At 38.6% G+C, this 20055-nt stretch overlaps 1 protein-coding gene across 4 annotated transcripts in view; it reads right to left on the reverse strand.

Moving 5' to 3' along the window:
- Positions 1–20055, reverse strand: part of NOL4 (nucleolar protein 4) — a 192256-nt gene that overhangs the window by 72601 nt on the left and 99600 nt on the right. For all 4 annotated transcript variants that reach the window (XM_050970991.1, XM_050970990.1, XM_050970989.1 and 1 more), the window contains exon 6: positions 10992–11275. In XM_050970991.1, the coding sequence (XP_050826948.1) occupies positions 10992–11275 (284 nt within the window). The remainder of the gene's footprint in view (positions 1–10991; positions 11276–20055) is intronic.

The following is a 20055-nucleotide window of genomic DNA, read 5'->3' on the forward strand; positions in this document are numbered from 1 at the left end:
ATTGAGTAAAAGGGCCCAAAGAATATCCACGTGTCCTTTTGAGAGCCAATACACAGCTCACACTATAACACTGTGGACTGAGGACAAACCGTACTGGGGCCGTTCATGGTAACCCCTAAGGAAATCAACTCACCTTTCCCTGTTTTTCTTTTATTAATCCTGAGAGGGTGCAGCCTGGGAGCTCAATGGTAGAAGGTACAGGGAAGAAATTCTGAATAGTTCTGAAAGGGCTCTTCCTGATGGAGTCAGACAATTCCCAAATGCCATGGGAAACACAAGAGGAGGAAACACATTACTCCAAGACCTCTACCAAAATATAAAATGGAGTCAGAGGCGAGATACAAGATTTCATCCCAATATTAATTAAAATACACATGAAAAACAATCACTCTTGTCTGCTAGAGCACCTGTACACAAAGTTTATGTTTGTATTGCAGGTGCCTTGACAACATGAGCTCTTTGTATGCTCCTGGTTCATCTGTATGATTCCATACTTTGGTTCATGGCCACTGGCTATGACTGTTCTCATCAGACAAAAGGAAACAATACATGAGAATATATATATGCGTATATATACTGTGTGTGTGTGCATGTTTATGAAGAGAACAGCCTGTATGATTTCCCATCAGATCTGGGGGTAGCTCATTGCATATTCATGATGAGAAGAGTTGGAGAGCACAGACTGAATAGGTGTGAAAGGACACTGAGAATGACACTCTGACCAAAGCAGCTGATGAGAAGGAGCATCTCTATGGGAAATATTCAGTTGTAGCACGCCAAGATCCAGGCAACAGCTGCAGTATTTCATAGAAACACTGTGAGCTCCAAGAAGCAGCAGCTTAGGGAAAACTCTAGAGATGCATATGGAATTCATCCAGTATTAAAATGTTTCACGGCATGCCACACTTACATGGGTGAAATGGAAACTCACATCAGTTACAGATTCCTACCTTTGGCTGTATGTATTTATACCCTTTCATCGGTTCCCAGTGAAACACAATTGTTGACTGTTTACACAGCTCTCAAATACCAGTAACAGATTCCAGGACCTGTTACTGATTGTGCAAGAATACCATTCTGTAATATTTGTAACCATCAATGTCTTATTCCTTACCGCGCATTTTGCAAAATTTTTTGATTGCTGTCTTTTGACTGTGTTTAATAAACATAACAAACATTTCACAGCTTTCAATGCCTACCTACACCACTATCCCCTCCCTGTCTCAAAAACTAATGTAGACGCTGTTTTTTTAATTGCTTCTTTCAAGTATTCAAAATCAGTCACTGTTAGAGATGAAATACAAAGCAGGATGTTTTGATGAAACATATGGCAGACAAAACCTCAAGCAGACTGATAGGGATTATTGGCAGTTGTTCTTTTTCACTCCCCATTCTGCAGGGAATAAGATGCTGCTAGAGACCATCTGGGAAATCCATCTAGCAAATCCCTTGTTGTTGTAGGGATCTAGGACATCAACCATGATTCCAGTTCCTCACTGTTTTCCGTGGCATATTACAGCTGCACCACTGTTGTTTTCTATAAGGCTGAAAGTTATTAATCAGGACTCTGTGGACATTGTGAATTGAATTCTTGCATATCCTCTTGGGGCAAATGTCTATCATCTAGGTTCCCCTTTACAGAGGACTAGACTCAGTAACTAAAGTTAATTCCTCACAGTCCTATATTCTGGTAAGTAATACTGTTACCTTTATCTATTATTTTGTTCATAAAAACCAAAATTTAAGATAGGTCTTCCATGAGTCTTCAGAAGCAGACGCAGGAGAATGACCAGAAAAGCTGAAGAAGAAAAACGCAAGCAACAAAAGGAAAGATGAAGAGAACAAAATAGTTAAATAGCTTTAAAGTTGAATTCTACTTTTTGTTCCCTCTTTCCTCTACTAAAAAATTGACCTATTCACTTCTCTCACATCACCCAACAAATCCAGCTGCTTGAATAAGTATCCAAAAAAGTATTCAGTGTTCTAATGTAATTAATTATTCCCAGCGATTACTATGGAGAGCACACAAAAGCACAGCTTGAAAGTGTATCAAGCATTCAGCAAGACATTTGGCTACTGGCATTTATTCAACAGGACAAAAAGATTAGACAAGTAATAAAAATTATATTTATTTTAAAATCTCATCAATATATTGTTATAAATGTCATTAAAGATGAAAAATCTTTGGCTTCTTTCCTCTCTTTTCTCAGGACTTGTCTTGGCATGTAGAAAAGAATTCAATACCAGAAAGAAAAAATCAGGAGTAACATTCTTGATTCTCAACTTCTTCAATAACAATATAGTTTTGAAGGCATTGAATGTGTAGAAGTAGCCAAATAGGAAGCCATTCATCACAGATTAGTTTTGAGGATCAGCTCTTCAGCCCCAGCATCTGAAAAATTAAAAAATGACAGTTCATTAAGTGTAAATAATATTAAGACTAAACACAATCACAATAGGTAGCACTTATTGCTGCCCCATTATATCTTGCTCAATTTACCATTAAATCATGTTTAATCTTCCAAGAGCAAGATTTGCTCTCAGTCTCTTTCTAGGTGGCAGAGAAGCTGCATATGTGATAACAGAAGAAGAAAAAGGAGCAGCAAATCATTTAATGTGATAAGACTTCAACACAAATTCAATTTTATTCCTAATGGGGAAAAAACCTCCAACAAACCACAGCCATAAAAAACCCACAAAAATAAGAATCAGGGATTGTAACAAGGTCCAGCCTTGAAGATGTCTATCAGGAACAAATCTAGGCTGAAGTGAACAAGAATTTGCCTGAAAGGTACAGACATGTGCTCCCAGACCGATAAGTTATAAAACGTTCTTAGCTGTAAACAGGGAGGGAAGTAATTTCAGACCTTACCTCTTTGATTGCAGAGGCACTTGATTGCTTTCTGGCTTGTCTGAACAGATGTCCAGCCTCTAAAAACAAGTTGGAAAAAGTCCTGCATCTCCTTCACGTACAAGTGCTTCTTGTTGGATATGAGTGACTAAAGACTCCAAAGGTAAAAGTGGATGAGGATAGACAGCTGGATCTGTGAGTAACACACATTCAATCTGGAATCAGGAGCACCACTTTCTGGTACTTGACCCATGGGCTCTTCCTCCTTTAAAAAAAATCCTCTGAGAAAATTTCTAAAAGGTCACATCAAAACTTTTTCTCTTCCATGCCAGCTTTACATAAGCTGGGATTTCATACACATATGGAGCCAGATTGTGTTCTTCTTCACAGGTATGTAAATCTGGAGTTGCATCAGCTTCCATTTAATTGACCTGGAGTTACATCATTGCAATGAATGCCCTGCAGGAAATCAATTTCCCTTTCAAGAGCTTTGAGTGAACATGAAAACCTTCTACTAAATGTACTTCCAATGGGAAGAATTAGACACAGAACTGATGGTATCATAGACAAAGGACTTTGATGAATGTGACTGTTAGAGAATGCTACAGAATTCATATTTTCTGACAAACACAACACTGGTTTTTTGGTTTTTTTTTTCATGCAGCTGCAGTGGCATGAAAAACATGCTCTTCAAAACAATGACATATTTAGCCATTTATTATGGGTAACCCCCAAAATCAGAAGATTGAAGCCTGGAAAAAACAGTGCTCTATAAAACTGTAGTTGCTACACTTGAACAGTGATTAGACAGCGCTTATTAAACCACTAAACTAACATCAAAAGTTTTTTGGTACTAAAGCTTCTCAGTGGCCTCTACAACTTCCTACAAAAGAGCGGCAAAAAAAAAGAACTTTTTTTTCTTCATAGAACAAACATGCTTTATCCAAACAAATAAATTGACTTTTAGAGTCAGAAAACTGATTTTCTCTACTTGTTTTCTGAAAGTAGGGAAGAGTTAAATCAAGGTGTCAGATAAAATGATAGAGTAAAACATAAAGGACTCAGACTTTATGAGAGCAACTTCTAAAACTCCTATGCATGAAGCAGAAATTCATTGGGAAAGAGAAAAAAACAGGCTAATTTGTAGGTGAGTGGCAGAAAAAACTAGGAAGTCACAAAACTGCTTCCATACACTTTTTGTTCTTTCATTCAAGTTCTCCATGCACAGGAGAAGAGAACAGGTTTATCTTCTACTGTAGTGTATCTATCTCCCAAGAAGAGAAAAGCACTGACATGCCAGTTACCTTTGCACAAACTTGAGCACAGCAGAGAAAGATACATACTTCAACAGAACCCTTGGACCTGCCTTCACACACCGAAGTTGTGAGATGCAAGACTAAAAATGTAGCCCCATATCCCCTACACATGATGGTGGCAGGGGGGGATTCTGCCTCCCATTCACTTCTTTTATCATCTTCACTTTTAAACCTCAGTACAAACTATTTCCATGGATTCAGTGTAAAGCAGCAATGATGGAACCAATGATTGGGTAGCAATTAAGGCAAAGCTGGAGTATGTCACCATCCTCTCTTCAGTGCTATGATTGGAATGGTGAAAGCAGACTGGACCCTAGTGGAGCCGCAGATTTGTTTTGTACTGGTATCTCATTGCTCCAGAATGTTTATAAGGCTGGCTTTGCCTCCTGCCTCACTCCTGTGGTTGTTTGCTCAAAATATAGTGTGCTACTACTTGTAGTAACATGTTCTAAATCTTCCATGAGACTTTGCTTCCCTCTTCATAAGTTATTTTGACAGCAGCAAACAGTATTTCATACTAAGTCTCTTTCTAGCCCTAACAATTAAGCCATAAAATAAAGCTGTCAACCCCCTGGACTGCAGACTCTTAAGATACTTCCATAAACAAAACAGCAGTCAGTAAAATATGGCATTGCTTGAACACTTTCTGTCTGACCATGGAAATGAAATAAAACATACCAGTAAGAACAAACAAAACCAAAAAAGTCTAATTTCTTCTTTGGCCATACCTAGGTAGTGAGACCCAAATTCAAGCAAGGAAGACGATGAAAAGTTCTGAGGAGAGAAGAGTTGGAATCAAAAGATCCTTTCTGACAGGCTAAACTCTCAATCCAGATTAATTATCTTAACTTGGGTATTTAGCAAAATAAACTAGATGGGCAAAAGGATATTTTCTTTGTACTAAAAGCCAACATGCAGAGTTTAGTGGTATCCTCAAAACAGGAGGAGACACTTCTATCTTACCCTTTCCACCTTCCCTCCTGCTTAGACCTGAGGTAACCATCTCATATAAGAACCACAGCACAATGCTCCCATTCAGCTGAAACCTGTCTATTCCACTTGAATATAAATAATCAATGATGATAGAAGAAAAAAAAAATTGAATTACTAAGTTAAAAAAAGAAAGAAAAAGAACCGCAAAACATCTCCAACACTGTTCTTAATAACATGTAAATCCCCAAAGTCTTCCTTTTAACTCCTGCTTCAAGCAGCCGCATACCTGTTCAACACTTTATTAACAATTTTTGAAAATAAATTACTTCATAAGTTTCTCAATAGGCCTCTATCAAAAGTGCACTGCAATTCTTAAGGATTCCACTTGCTTTAGAAAAAGCCATATGCTCTTTTATTTTCTGACCATGGCCATTCTCCAAGGAAACCTGCAGACAGAAGCACAGGGACCTAGGCAGGCAGTGACTCCACTTGCCTCAGAAACACAATGTCAGATGTGATGCTGTTCACTGGAATTAAGGAATGACCTTCCACCTTTTGCTAAGATGCAATCATATATTTTAGAAGGAAAGAGAGTGAGGAAGAAATCCATTAAGACTCCACCTTGCTCCTTGTAGATGGTGTCTGTCTGTGGCTAAATTCATGTGCACTTTTGGAAACCAGATGGACTCACCACAGATGACACCAGGCTTACCAGTATAACTGCATACACAGGTCAGGCTGCTTGGACAGTCGTGCCTGGTATCCCTTGGCAATTATGAGCTCCATCAAAACAGATGTTACAAGATTCTACAGCTGGACTAACCACTGAAGATGAGTAAATTTTAACTGGAGTATTGTGCAGGAGCTTCAAACTTCACCCAGGATCTCATACATGCTCTGGCTTTCAGATGCCATACAAGGTTACAGCCTTTGAAAATCTTCTTGGGCAGGGCCTGTGTTAAAAGCAGACTGTGCCAGGCTAACCTGCCAGAGTGTGGATACATCCATTTCAACAGTGTTTGAAGTTGCAATTGCTGGAAGCAAACAGCCCCTGGCAATGGCCCATGACAATAACACTATCCTTTACATCAAGCTGTAGAAAAAAGGTTGAGAAGCACTTCAAAACCCAGCATTAAAGGAGAGACAGAAAGATTTTAGTTTTAGAGACTACATGAAAACTCTGGCTCATGGTGAACAACTGTAGCTAGAATGCACATTAGAATGCAGTATTATAATTAAAGGTCATGGTATGAAGCAACCATTATTTACTGTTCTCTCCTTTAAAACTATGTTTTACTTTCCAGACTTAAAAGAAACATTTCTTATCTTGTGCAATTCTTCAAGAAGCCAATTACACAATTTAGCTAAACATAATGCATATTAACTTAGAATACCATACATCCAGAGGGACTTGAGGTGTTCAACTTTCCACCAGAAATTTCATCTGGTAGAAAGAAAGAAAACCAACTGTTAGCACTTAGTAGGTATCTGGACAAAATGGGCACGTGAGTTGTCCTTGTCACCTCATTTTAATGCCTCTCCTAGGCATTTATGATCAGTACATATATTTCTATCTGGAAAGTCCCACAAAGAAGTTTTTGCCTTCACTATTAGGAGTGCCCCTTGCAATACAGACATAAAAAACCATTTATTAATCCAGGTAAAATAATGGCATAATGCAAGTATGACTGGTGAGCTCAAAAGCCTGTTCTCCCATACTATATTAAAATAACATTGCTATCCAAATGCAAAAGAGACAAAATCATTTAAAAGGAGTAGGCTTGCTGGATTTAATGAAATAAATAATGAAGAAGAAATAAAGCTAACTAATAACTTTCCTACATAAAATATATGATACAGGAAGTAGCAACAACAAAGAAATCAGCAATAAAAAACCTCAGTGCTACAGAGACTTCACCACAGTCATACAAAAACCCAGCAGGCTCACACAGAAGTAATGATCTAAAATAATGCATACGTGCATGTAACTATTTGAATTCATACAACCACGTTTGCTGAGCATTTGCTGATGAATACTTTCTAAGTGATTTCTAGCACTGAGACCCAGACCAGTTAAGTTAAACTTATGTATGTATTTTTGAAGCTATGCAAAATTTCACAAACTTCAGTTTAGCCCTAAATGGTTGTAGAGATTTCTGGTGCTGTGAACAACTAGGTGAGGGTCTGCTTCCTAATATAAGCTCAATAACAGTGCATATATATGAAGTGTATATATATATATATATATATATATGTATATATATATATGTATATGTGTATATATATATGTATATGTGTGTATATATATATGTATATGTGTGTGTATATATATATACACACATATACATACACATGTATATACATAATTATATGTACGTATATGCATTAAGCACTATGAAAACCCATTTTGTCCTCGCACAACAATTTTCAGTGAATAGTAAAACATTTTGGATCAGATTTTAAGGTTGTTACAATTTGCCAACTCCCTCCACCACGCTCAAGTCATGATCTTTTTGTAAAAAGAAGAGATTACCACACATATTCACTGCCTGAACTGAGGATTCAAAGTAGCACTGTCCACTGAAATGTCATACTTGTTTAAAGAGTGCTTCAAACACCAGTTTTAAAAGTCATAATCTGAAGTAACTGAACTGAGCATTCTTTAAATAATATAGTGTAGTTTTTCACAGGGTTATCTAATCCCCAGTTATTTATCAGAGTTTTTTCAGGTAAAAAAACCCAAAACCCACATTGGTTTATTATTAAAAAAACAAACCCTACATTTCTTACAAATCACTAATTGCTTCCTCTGTGTCCATAGGCCTGATTCTATGAAAATGTTAAGTATCCCTGTTTTAACATCCAAGATTTTTTGCAGAATAATACTGTTATTTTTGCAAACTTTCCCTATAGCATGAGCATATAATTGCTCCAAATAGGTATGGACAAGATGACTATTCTTAAAATTTAACTTCCACAAAGAAACAACCATTTTCAAGAAAGATTTCCCTTTTAGCTCTCACATTTTCAAAGAAAATATGATGGAAAAACTAACATTTTTATCTCAACAGCTTCTTCTGATCAAAATTCTGCAGCAGATACAAAATTATCTATCAGAACATGTCAGCCAAGAGATCCTTACAGCTCCATTCCTTTGCCTCTGAGTTTCACAGTCTTGACTATCCCAAGAGAATAAATCTTGTGCAGGTTAAATGGGACACTGAGCAAGTTGGAGGAAGCATAATGTATTTCTTCCCCCAATACTAGCCCAATAATTCAAATATATTTTCCCTCACTTAGAAACTAGATCTTTTCTTCAGTAACTCATCTTACAAATCTCTAACAAATTTTGTTTATCCCAGGATTGTGTTCTTCCTGAAGTCTTTACTCTATATTTAATAATCTTTACTGCATATCTAAATAATCATATACTTAAATGAACTCTAAACAGCAACACGAGTTTCACTAGGACAAAAAGAGGAGACAAATCTGCATATTGTTGGCAATATAGAGTGGGCAGGATGACAGTGAGTGTGAAAGAATGTATTGATGTGGGGGATGATTCTGGCCTCTTAAAATTTATAAAGAATGAGCTGGCTTTGATTGTCATCTAAATTCATTATACATTTTTAACACTTTTTGATACATTTTTCTTGCATCTGAGTTGGAACTGATTCAAATTGGAAAGTGAACATTAGGCTATGTTCTTGTCTTAGCTATAAATGAGTGTCACATTAAGACTCCTCCCCATCTTTGCCAAGCTCATTTGTGTATTTGTAAGAGTGATGGCACAAGCAACAACCTACCTCGGGCAAAAGAGCCTGTGTGTCTGTCAATATTTGTGTGATGAGCCTATAAAAGTTTCATTAGAACAATCTGCCCTGAAGCAAAAAGAAGATACCATTCATATCAGCCAATATGGGACCCCCTGTGCAATTCAAAGTACTGAGTAAATCCAGCACTGGGGTTCATACACAGGCAGAGACTACAGCAAGTCAGAACATTTTCCATAGAATGCAAGTTTGTGAGAAAAAAAGTATTCTGTACAGAAAAACAGTTTTTCATAGAGATTTCATGGAGAAGCATTGGGATACATGATTTGCTTAATGGCCATGAGAAAGACTAACAATCTCCCATTTAGTCTCCCTTTGCTCTGCCCACTAAAACTTAGACACTAAAGTCACAAAATCATTACAAGTTTTTATTTTGACTCCACAGCCAATGAAGATAGGAGATAAAACCTTAGTATGATTAAATGTTCTTCTGTAGATATCACTCATGTATTAACCCTTTCTAAGTATGCCTCAGGATTTTAACACTCCTGTTTCGAAGCCCTGTAAAAAATGTGCTCATTGAAGGTATATCTATGTTGCCAGGCTACTGAAAGCCAGTGAGTAGCATTAATAGTCTTTGGATCCAGGACTGACATCCTATTATTGCTGCTGTAAAAGTGGTAAGCCAGTTGGTCACCAGATACTAATTAAAAAAAAAAAAAAAAAAAAAAAAAGAACTTGGAACTTGTTACCAGTGGGTAAATTCTATGCCATTTCTTCACCCTCCCTACTGTAGGCCCTCATGAAAAGCACCATCCTAGAAACCTAGCAAACTTAATCTGCAAGATCTGTCTTTATCTACAAAATAACACCCTTGCTTCTCCTTATCCACATAATAGAAACGACAGCGAAAAGCCCTCAGGGGATTACAGCTCCTTAAAGCAAACTTGTCAGTTTTAATTCAGGCTAGGTGCCTGCATAACACAGTCATGAAGGAACCAAATCAGTTCCTTTCAGATGTTGATAATTCACTGGTAGAAATTCTCTTGGCCATACACACTTAACATTCATATGGATTAATTCTTGACCAGGTTTTGGTGAGAAAGAGTTCATTTTCTTCCTAGTAGCTGGTATAGTGCTGTGTTTTGGATTAATTATGAGAATAAAATTGATATCATACTGATATTTTAGTTGATGCTAAGCAGTGCTTATCCCAAGTTTATGATTTTTCAATTTCCCAGGCTCTGCTGGTGAGCAGGTGCACAAATGGCTGGAAGGGAGCAAGCCAAAGGGATATTCTGCACCACAGAGAAGATTGCCCAGTATATAAACTGGGGGGAGCTGGCCAGAAACTGTCAGTCACTGCCAAGACACTGACTGGGCATTGGTCAGTGGGTGGTGAGCAACTGTATTGTGCATCACTTATGCTTCTTGGATTTTATTCCTCTTTTGCTTTTTGTTGTATTCCTTTTCATTAAAATTATCAGTAGTAGTAGTAGTAGTAGTAGGATACTTTAATTTATTTCAATTGTTAAGCTATTCTTATCTCAACCCATAGGTTTTACCTTTCTTCCATTCTCCTTCTGACTCCACCAAGGCAGAGAGAGGAGTTAGAGAGTGGCTGTGAGGTGCTTAGTTGCCAGCTGGGTTTAAACCATGAACATTCTAAAGATACCTAATAGAAGTGATGAGATGGCCATCTGTAAATATACATACATATCAATCTCCATATTTATACATATATATATATGTATCATATTATATACATACTTTAATTTTTTTTTCAAATTGGTAATGTAGACCATTCCTAATAAATGGATTGATAAAAATCATGTCTGATGGAGAACTACACCATTTTTGCCTGTGTGTCAGCACAGTATATTTGCCTATACATATTTATTCACCCCCATGTACATCCACATACACTTAATGTACATGTGCATCATATATGTGTAACAGAGCATACAAATCTATGTATGGCATTTAAGTAATGATCTGACAAACATTAGACACATCACATTAAGTGCTTAGCTGGGAAAAACCTTTAGTTTGGCCTCACAAATATTTTTCTTTTCTGAACTACATGCTTCATATCTGGACCATGTGGAAGCATCTTACCTTGCTTCCATTTTCTCTTGCCTCCCGTTCCATCTTGAGATCAGAAATTAGGAGAGTCTTGTATTTGTTCTTTCCATTACTGCTGTGATCATCTAGTCTGTATTCTGAAGTCAGCTGAGCAGAGAGGGGACTGTCACTCAGGTTCAGAGGCTGCTCATCCTGCTCCAGATTTGTTTTGCCATTACTGTTGGTTTCTGCCATCTCCCTGCAGTGTGTTCCCCCTGAAGCATTGGAACTGTGTCCCACGGTCTCATTGCCATTAAAACTCTCTGCGGCTGAATCATCTATTAAAAAAGATACATTTTCAGTCACATGCCATATAATCATCTCTGTCCAGTTCAAAAATAATTTATATATTCACAATGGTTTTTTCAAAACAGAATGAAAGCTGTTTCTATTACTAGCACCAGTAAATTTCTGTAAAAAGCGCAAACACACTCCTCCATGTTTTCAAGTAAAAGCTTTAAGTAAATCCATAAAATTTTATTAAGTAAAGGGAAATTATCTGGGCTGACACTTTAGTACCACTGTGTACATAAAGGATAATCACAAAAGATTTTAGGGACAAAGTGATAAAGTCTGCCTCTATCAATCTGGCTGTCCATATGGCTATGGATCAATTTAGATTCTTATATCACACTCATTAGCGCGCTATTACATATTTCTGAAATCAACAGAGGTGCACATGGTACGGAGAGAGAATCTGAATCTCAGGTTTTAAGTGTGCAGAACAGCATGTGTCATATCCATAAATATCTTTTTGCAGAGATACAGTGTAAATACATCTGATGTGTTCACTGCTGGCAGCAGAGATTACACTAGAAGAGCTGATTCCAGAAATAAAGATCCTTCTTTATTTTGTTCAGGTGCCCATTCACTTCTTTCATTCATTGTGTGTTATAATATACTTAAAAATATTGATGAATAGCTGTTTAAATTATAAACCTAAAAGCTCCATCCAAAAACTCTGGATGTGTCATTGTTACCCTGAAGATTTTACAGCTGGATTGTATGATTTTAATATGTGTCTTCACAAACTTATGGATTTGTGTATCCTATTCTTGTCAGCACTGGAATTTGACGCCTGTCCTACCACTCAGCCCTTCTTTCCTTCTAAGCAATCTTTTGGCCAACAGGCTATCTAATAAAACATTTTATTTTTCAAAGGATTAAATGGCAGTAGAATTTGGCACTCACTTTGCCCTCTTCTTGTTCTCTAAAGCACCTCTGTGCTGGCAATTTACACGGTTCTGCTAATGGTGCAAACACCTGCCCAGGGCTCTACAAGGATTCACTTATTGCAGACTATGAAGCTGGAAATAAAACTGTGGGGTCAGTAGTCAGGAATGCATTCAGATTTAAACTGGAGATATGGAATGAGATGGACCTTAATATATCAGCACCTTAATATACCATCTCTTTTGGGCCCTTCTAAACAACTTCTGTGGAAAAGGAGCAAACACATTTATACACATGAGGAATTTTAAAAACCCATCAGGACACGTCCTTTAACAGTTGTGCTCAGAAATACTCATGCTTTAACTACATGATTAATCAAATTGTTGACTCACCATCATTATTACAGTAAAAAACAACTATTCACCACTCTCAGATGAGATTTTTAAAAGAGAAGAAAATAGTGGATAAACGGGTAGTGATTTAATTCAATTGAATTAGAAAAGCCAGAGACAAGCTACCATGCATCATTCTCTTTCTTTCTGCACTCCAAAAATATTTTTATGCCATAAATATGTACAGGACTGGGCATGCAGTATGAACATATTTTTTTTTAATTGCTTTGTTTTGTAAACCTGTAAAAAAAAATCAAATTTTCTAACAATACAAATTAAGAGTCATAATTTTAAAAATGTTATTTGAGGACCATTTTTTGTTATTCTAAAACAGCTGTATAACTAATGGCTACAATAAAAAACAACCAACTATGCTTTGGTATGTACCACTTTTACATTTTCTCTTTGGAATACCAATATATACAATAAAAGACATAACATTTATAGAATAAGACTTTTAAATGTGTATACCAAACAAACTTGTAACAATGCTGCTTGAGGATTTGAGCTATGTAAGTGAATAAAAAGAGCAGGATTTATCATTAATAAACCTTATATCATGCCCTGAGACTTTTGTCTTTAGGCCATAACATATAAAAAAGGCTAAAATTCTAACATACTCTCAGAAATAAATAAGCAGTTTTACTACTCCAAAATAGAAAACGGAATTCTAATATAGGGTCTTTATTTTTTAAAGAAAATAGATACACTTCCAACTTCTTTTAAAAGCTCCGAGACAACAGAAAGAAACCCAGATATTTTTAACAGAGAAACACTTTGATTACTGTTGTGCTTAGGACTGTTAACAGATAATTGGCTTCTTGATCAACAGTTTAAAAAGTGACAGTTAGTTTCAAATTAATTAAATCAGTTACTGAATGGGTCACTGAGAGAGGGATCCTCATCCCTTTGAAGGGCTCTGAAAATTCCCTGTTGTTGGCAGCAAAGACAGAAACAAGTGAGTAACCAGAGGACACAAAGAAACACCTACAAGGTGGGGGCACTGCCTGCCCAGCAGCACACAAGGCTGATCCCTCTGTGTGCTGGCACTCCAGTGAACCGGCTCACGTCCTCTACCAGGACACAGAGGGCTGAAGGGGGTGATGGGGGCTGTGCTAAGAGCTAGATCCAGGAACAGCCAATTCTCAAGCACAGCTGTCAGTTTTGCCTAGCAATAATGCTTTAATTTCTTTTTTTGTTGCCCTGTATGACATATGGTTGATAACTAAACCTTACAAATGTGTGAGAATGTTACAATGCAGAAGAAAAAATAATCTTATGTTTGTTCTCAAGCATGACCACTTAAAAGAATTCCTATGCTGCATAAATGTGATCAAGAATTGTAATACTCTGAAACAATAGAAAAGTTTTATAAGATTTATGCTTTTCTTTGCAAAAGCTTAGTTACTTGACTGCAAATCTTGGTTTCTACTATAAAGTCAAATAACTGTTCTTACAGTAATTTAACCTTGCTTGTTAGAGATGGGAATTTGTTTGTCAATATAATGGTCAAGAGAATGGCCACAACAGGTACGGTATAAATTGCACTTTTGTCAAGTAAACAGAAATATGTATTTCCATAAAGGAGATGAAGAAAAAATAGAAAGTGGTTTAGCAATAGTTTCTTACAGATGTTACCAAGGTAACCAGATTACAAGGTTTAGTACATTCCTCCTCCTTGGGCAGCTGTCTATTTTTGCTAAGAATAGGGCTACTTTAAAGCAACTGTTTCTCAGAAGGTACCATAAACACAAAACACATCAGGAATGTCTGAGTTCGGGGAAAAAGGCCAGAGGGCCTTGCCCAGGAGAGGAAAGTGATGCTCATCCTCGGATACAGGCAACCACAGCCCAAACACTTCCTGACCACTCCTGGGCCTGCAGGGACTGCAAGCACTCATGGCCATCACAGGGATGCCAAGGGGCAAGAACAGATCCATGGAGACCTGTCCCTCACACCACATTCCCCAGTGGCCACTGCCAGGGGCAAGAGGTGAGACCTCATCTCCCCACAGTGCCTGGTGCAGCTGCTGAGTGGGGCTGCACCCAAAGCAGAGACTGCACTGGGACCAGCAGTCTGCTCGCTGTTTTCTCACCTTCATCTACCACAACACCTCAGCAACAATGAACTGCTAATGCCAAAAGCCTCTTCTCTTACCAAGTATTATTTTCCCCTCCATCCAGCAGAGGCAGAGGCATGGTGGCTTGGGAAGAGCTCAGGGAACAAGGAGCTTTGTCCAGCTATGGCCACTGGTCCCTGCTCCTTGTTGGAAACTCCACAGAGATGAGATCCACCCCAGAGGCAAGGTCCACCCCAGCCTCGTGCACATGGGCAGCAGACATGAACCCACTGCAGAGCTGCTCTCCCACACACAGGAGGCTCAGCAAACCACAGCATTCCTCTCTGGGCTCACTCCAGCCTCCCTTCCCACAGCTGGCTGATGAGAGCAGCATTAAACTCCACTGAGGCAAGGGCAGCACATTTTCAAATCCTGTCCCTTGTCTGAACCATCACTGAAGGGTGAATTTTATGGAAAGGCCTCCAGAGAAGCCTGCCACAGACACTGGGAGCTGAGAAAGGGGAGAGAGCAAAGGGCTTCATGCCCTGCATTGGGTATTAGGGCAGTCATAAAAGAGGCTGTGGGATGAGCTCACATCTTCATCACCCAGAAGCTGCTTTTATCTGCAAGTATCAGCAATGACAGAAAATCAGCCATCAAATGCTGCTTGCTCAGGGCAGGACATGTCTTTGGGAACTGTGCAGCTGTCAAACCCTTATCCCAGAATGCTGGAAGGCTGGAAGCAAATCTACAACTGGTTTTGTTACTTAAGCCTGAAAAGGGAATCGATCTGCAAAATACGTATTCACATCTGCAAACAGCAAACTGGGGCCTCCTCCACCTATGCAGAGATCCTCTTCCAGGGATTAAAGAGCATCACCCCTCGAACAAGCAAAACATTCTAAGAGCAGAGGGAAAGTATCTTTGGATTGGGCAGCAGCCACATTCTTGCTGAAGCATAGGACGCTCTCTAGGCTTAGGCACAGACTTCTCACTCATGGATCAATATTTCTTAAACCTCTTGGTGCCAACACCTCCTTCTTCCACCTTGCATACTGCTCCACACTGATCCTCTGCTCTGGTCTGAGCAACACCCTTTGGACACCTTTAGTCCAAGTATTCTCCACGTCAGAGGTAATCAATAGAGCAAGGGGCAGTGGCTTTAAACTGAAGGAGAGGAGGTATAAATTAGATATTAGGAAGAAATGCTTTACTGATGTACTGGAAAAAGTTGCCACAGGAAGTTGTAGATGCCCCATCTCTGGGAATGATTAAGGGCACACTGGATGGTGTCCTGGACAACCTGACCTAGTGGAATCCTGTTCTACAGTTCTATGATTCTAATTCTCAAAACAATATCTACAGTAATTTTTTTACTTCAAGTTAATGTATTATCACATTGCATTACAGCTTCCAGTTCCTCCTTCCAGATCCCACTGAGACCAACAATTAAAAAGTGACACCAGCTTTATTTTTGAAGACATGAGAATTCCAGATTCCTGCTGTGAACTTTCCAAGCTCATTGCAGTCATCACTGTGTTAGTTTTTCTCTCAGCTTTTGAAGGAAATTTGGAAAGGGGGAAGGAAAAGACAATGCCAAATAAAGCCCAAGGAAACAGATGCTCTGAGTTTTGATGCTTGGAACTATTGCATCCTTCACTTCAATTCTCTGCCTCAGACATTCACATTATCATGGCCTAAATCTCTGCCCCAACCCAATTTCTCTGTACATCTTAGATTCTGCAAGGTGATATCAGTGGCAGCTGGCATTTTAAGGACACTCATTTAGAGCAGAAAACTAGGTCTTAATTTATAGGAATGTTCTCCTACTTCCCCCTACATTCTCCGACGATGTCTAGATTTATGAATGAGCAAGCAACATACATAGCTAGAATTAGAGATTCTTTGGTAACAAGTTAACATACAGTTGTTCTACCCCAAAAGAGCTGTCTTCACACCAGATATGTCAAATGCTCAACACTGTTCTCAGTAAGAGTGCTTTCTTAAAGAAAGCAAGTTGAAGTGTGCACCAAATCTTGCTGGAATAACAAGTTCATCAAACACTTGTTTTCTGAGAGCACATATTTAAGATCTGAATTCTGATATAAGTGTTGTTGAAGTACTGTGAATCGCTAACCAAGGTACAAATATATACTCTCACTTGTCTCCTTGAGAGAAAACTCTCCAGGTGTTCTAAAGGATCTCTTAGCTATCAGTTTCATATTCTAAATCACCCAGAATTCTTCATATTTCTCATATTGCAGGTAAGACAGGAAGGAGTTAGCAAGCCATTCTACATTAAGAAAAATCTCTGAATATATCCTGACCCTCTCTCATATTACCTCTCAGGTGAGAATGCAATTTGGAGCATACTTTAACAGTTTATACAGCTGAGATTTCAGCTCCCTGAAACATATTTTACTAGTCAGTAATGCACAGGGCTGGGCTTCAACTCTAACAGCAGCAGTGTGGCACAGTCCAATCACACAGCCACATGGAATTTCAGCTTCTCTTAAAGGGCAGATATCCTGCTTAGGAACCAGTCAAAAACAAGGGAAAGGCAATTAACCTTACAACACCTTTGGTTATTTTGAGACAGTCTGACTGCATGAGGGGACCCTATAAACCAAAACCACTCCTGATAATAATGAGTCCGATTAATCACATCAAAAGAACAAGGCACTTGTGGGGTTCATTCTCCTCTAAGGGACAGAGATGGGGGAGGGCCCACATGCAGACAGACACTGATGCCTGCAAACTCTGAGGTAGCAGGCACTCAGGTTAAATGAACATTTTGAGTGGGCTGCTTGTCGACAGAGCATTTCTGAGAGCAGCAAGATGGGTAACTGTTCCTTCTAAAAGGAGGAGATTGGAAGTGAATGAGCTGAGTGGGATGAGTGAGACTGAAACTTCTTGCTGTGCAAATGCAGGCTGTCATAACACCCACTCCTAAAGATTGTCTACCAAAATCCTGGATGATGAAGGTTTCTTTAATCTTTTTGGGCTGGATACCATCAGCCCAGACCCTGAAAACACCACCTTACACACTTAGCAATCCAATCCATTTGAACATGATCACAAGCAAGAGGCAATAGTGCAGACCAGAGAGTGGCAGGTTCAAGACCAATTTTGATATACCATGCTGTTCTCCTTAACCTTTGGCTTGCTTTATTTTCCTATGTTAAAATTCAACTTTAATGAAAATAATATGGTGCAGAAACAAACATTATAAACTAAGTTAAGTTCCTTCCACAATTCCACAATACCAAGGCAGCCTTCCCAATGGGGATTAACCAAAAAAACCTCTTTTGGTGGCAACAGACAGCAGGCATTTTTTGAAGAGGAACACCATGAATCAGGCAAAAGGTGGTGTACAGTGCTGACTCACAGAAACTTCTATAGTATAAAATATTATAGAAATTTTCTAAATGAACTGATAAAAAGGCAAGGACACATTTCACTCCCACCACTTTTCACAAGGACTTTTTTATACTAATTTGTCACAGTTATGTATTTGGTTATGCTTCATTTCCATCACAAGTCATGTTTGAAGCACAAGTTCAGAACATAACTTAAACACCAGTCCAAATCAACCACCCTATCTATTCATCATCTCCATTACCTTTCACATTGTTCTATAGAAGAGGGGTTGCATTCATGGAGGTACAAAGGTGATCTCAGACCTTCCCATTTCATAAAGCATAAGAATGGCCATAGTTTGTGAGATAAAAAGTCCATTTAGTCCAATATCCTATCTCCTAATCAGTGGTTATTAGGAGATGTTTGGAGAAGAGCATATACAATTCTTCTCCTGTGGATTCCTGAGCCCTTAATAATTTCAAATGCAATTTTCCTGTGCAGGTTGTGCTTCTAGTTATGTGCTGACATTTACATGGTTTTTCCTTCCAAGTATCCAGTCTTTCTTTGAACCTGTATTAATCTCAAGCACCCTTCTCTGCTCCTTAAAATAAATTACTGCCACTTTTTCTTTTTCCACTGTCCTGTATCAAGGAAACAAAGCACAGGAATTAAGAGGTGGGCAAGAGCCTTTCCAGAGGACAGAGCAGGGTGGTGTGCACAGAGCTCAGTCCTTTTATTCCCAGTGAGACTGTGTTTGGTCACAAGAACATGTATTAATTATCCTCTTCAGTTAACCTCAATAACAATAACAATTCTTTTTCTCCTTCTGACATATATGCTTTCCTGATGGCATTGCCTTCTGCAAATTCAGCTATGAAACTCACTGCATTGAATTTAAATCTGAAATGTCCATCAGTTTCAGTGATACTTATAAAAAAATTCCTTACTGTTATTTTCAATGGTGAAGGAATAGGACAGGAGCTACTTCATACAATCACTCACTGCACGAGTTTATGAAAAGAAAAAGGAACTGAGAAAACTGATCCTTAGCCTTGTCAACAAGAGTACAGTAAATCTGATGTACACATGCACATACACAGTGGAATCAGCATTAGCCAGGCTGTAAATCTTATTTCATTATTAAACAAACATTTCAGTAATTCACAATTTTCCATGGGTAAACATCTCTTCTTGTTGGAGGCACCAAATAGGAAGCTATTTTATTCAATTATAATGTTAAATAACAGAGCAGTGAACAACTGCCACTCCATGACATCAACAAACCTAGAAAAATAATACTGCCCTGTCAGTCACAGCATTATAGAAGGGCTCATTTATAAAGCTTCATGAGTGACTTGCACATTTACTTTTTTGCCTGCAGAGCAACTGTCCCTGCATATGCACAGAAAGGAGATAAAGGAGATGTCTGTTAGGAGATGTCTGCACACAATAATAACCAATTTGAAAGCTCACTGGGTACACAGTGGCCTTATTACCACTATGTATCTAGCTCTTCCTTGCTCTTTGGCATTTATACTTCAGAACACAGAGCCCTTACTGCCTCTGGGGAGAAAAATCCCTGGTTTTCCCCTTACTCTGGAGAAACCTCCAGGGTGCTTTTTGTGGCAAAGACTCTATCAAGCAGTTCTCAAGGCAAAAAAAATGCAATTCTTCTAAAAGTTTTTATGACTCACATGGGATCACATTTGACAGGCAAAAATGTCATCTGGCACCAAGAACATGGTGAGAGCTCCATCTCTGGGCAAGCACTGCAGGAACAATTCTCAGCCCAACAACACGAGTGGTGCCAGAGGTATTGCCTTATGCTCCTCCCAAAGAGGACTCAGAGTGCAGAGCAGTTTATTGATAAGAAGCTAGGAACTGAGAAAGGCTGGGAAACAGGCAGGCAAATAGGGCTCTTACATTTGAGGGTCACTAAAATTCCAACCTTGCACAGAACACATCAGCAACAAAGACGTTTGAGACTGCAATGTATTGTGAAAGGGAGAAATGTGAAGCCTTTTCTATAAAAAAGAGGTAACCTAAGAGATCTTGCACTCTCCTCTTCCTTGTC

The sequence above is a fragment of the Serinus canaria genome, chromosome 2 (genome assembly GCF_022539315.1).
Source record: "Serinus canaria isolate serCan28SL12 chromosome 2, serCan2020, whole genome shotgun sequence".
Taxonomy (NCBI): Eukaryota; Metazoa; Chordata; class Aves; order Passeriformes; family Fringillidae; genus Serinus; species Serinus canaria.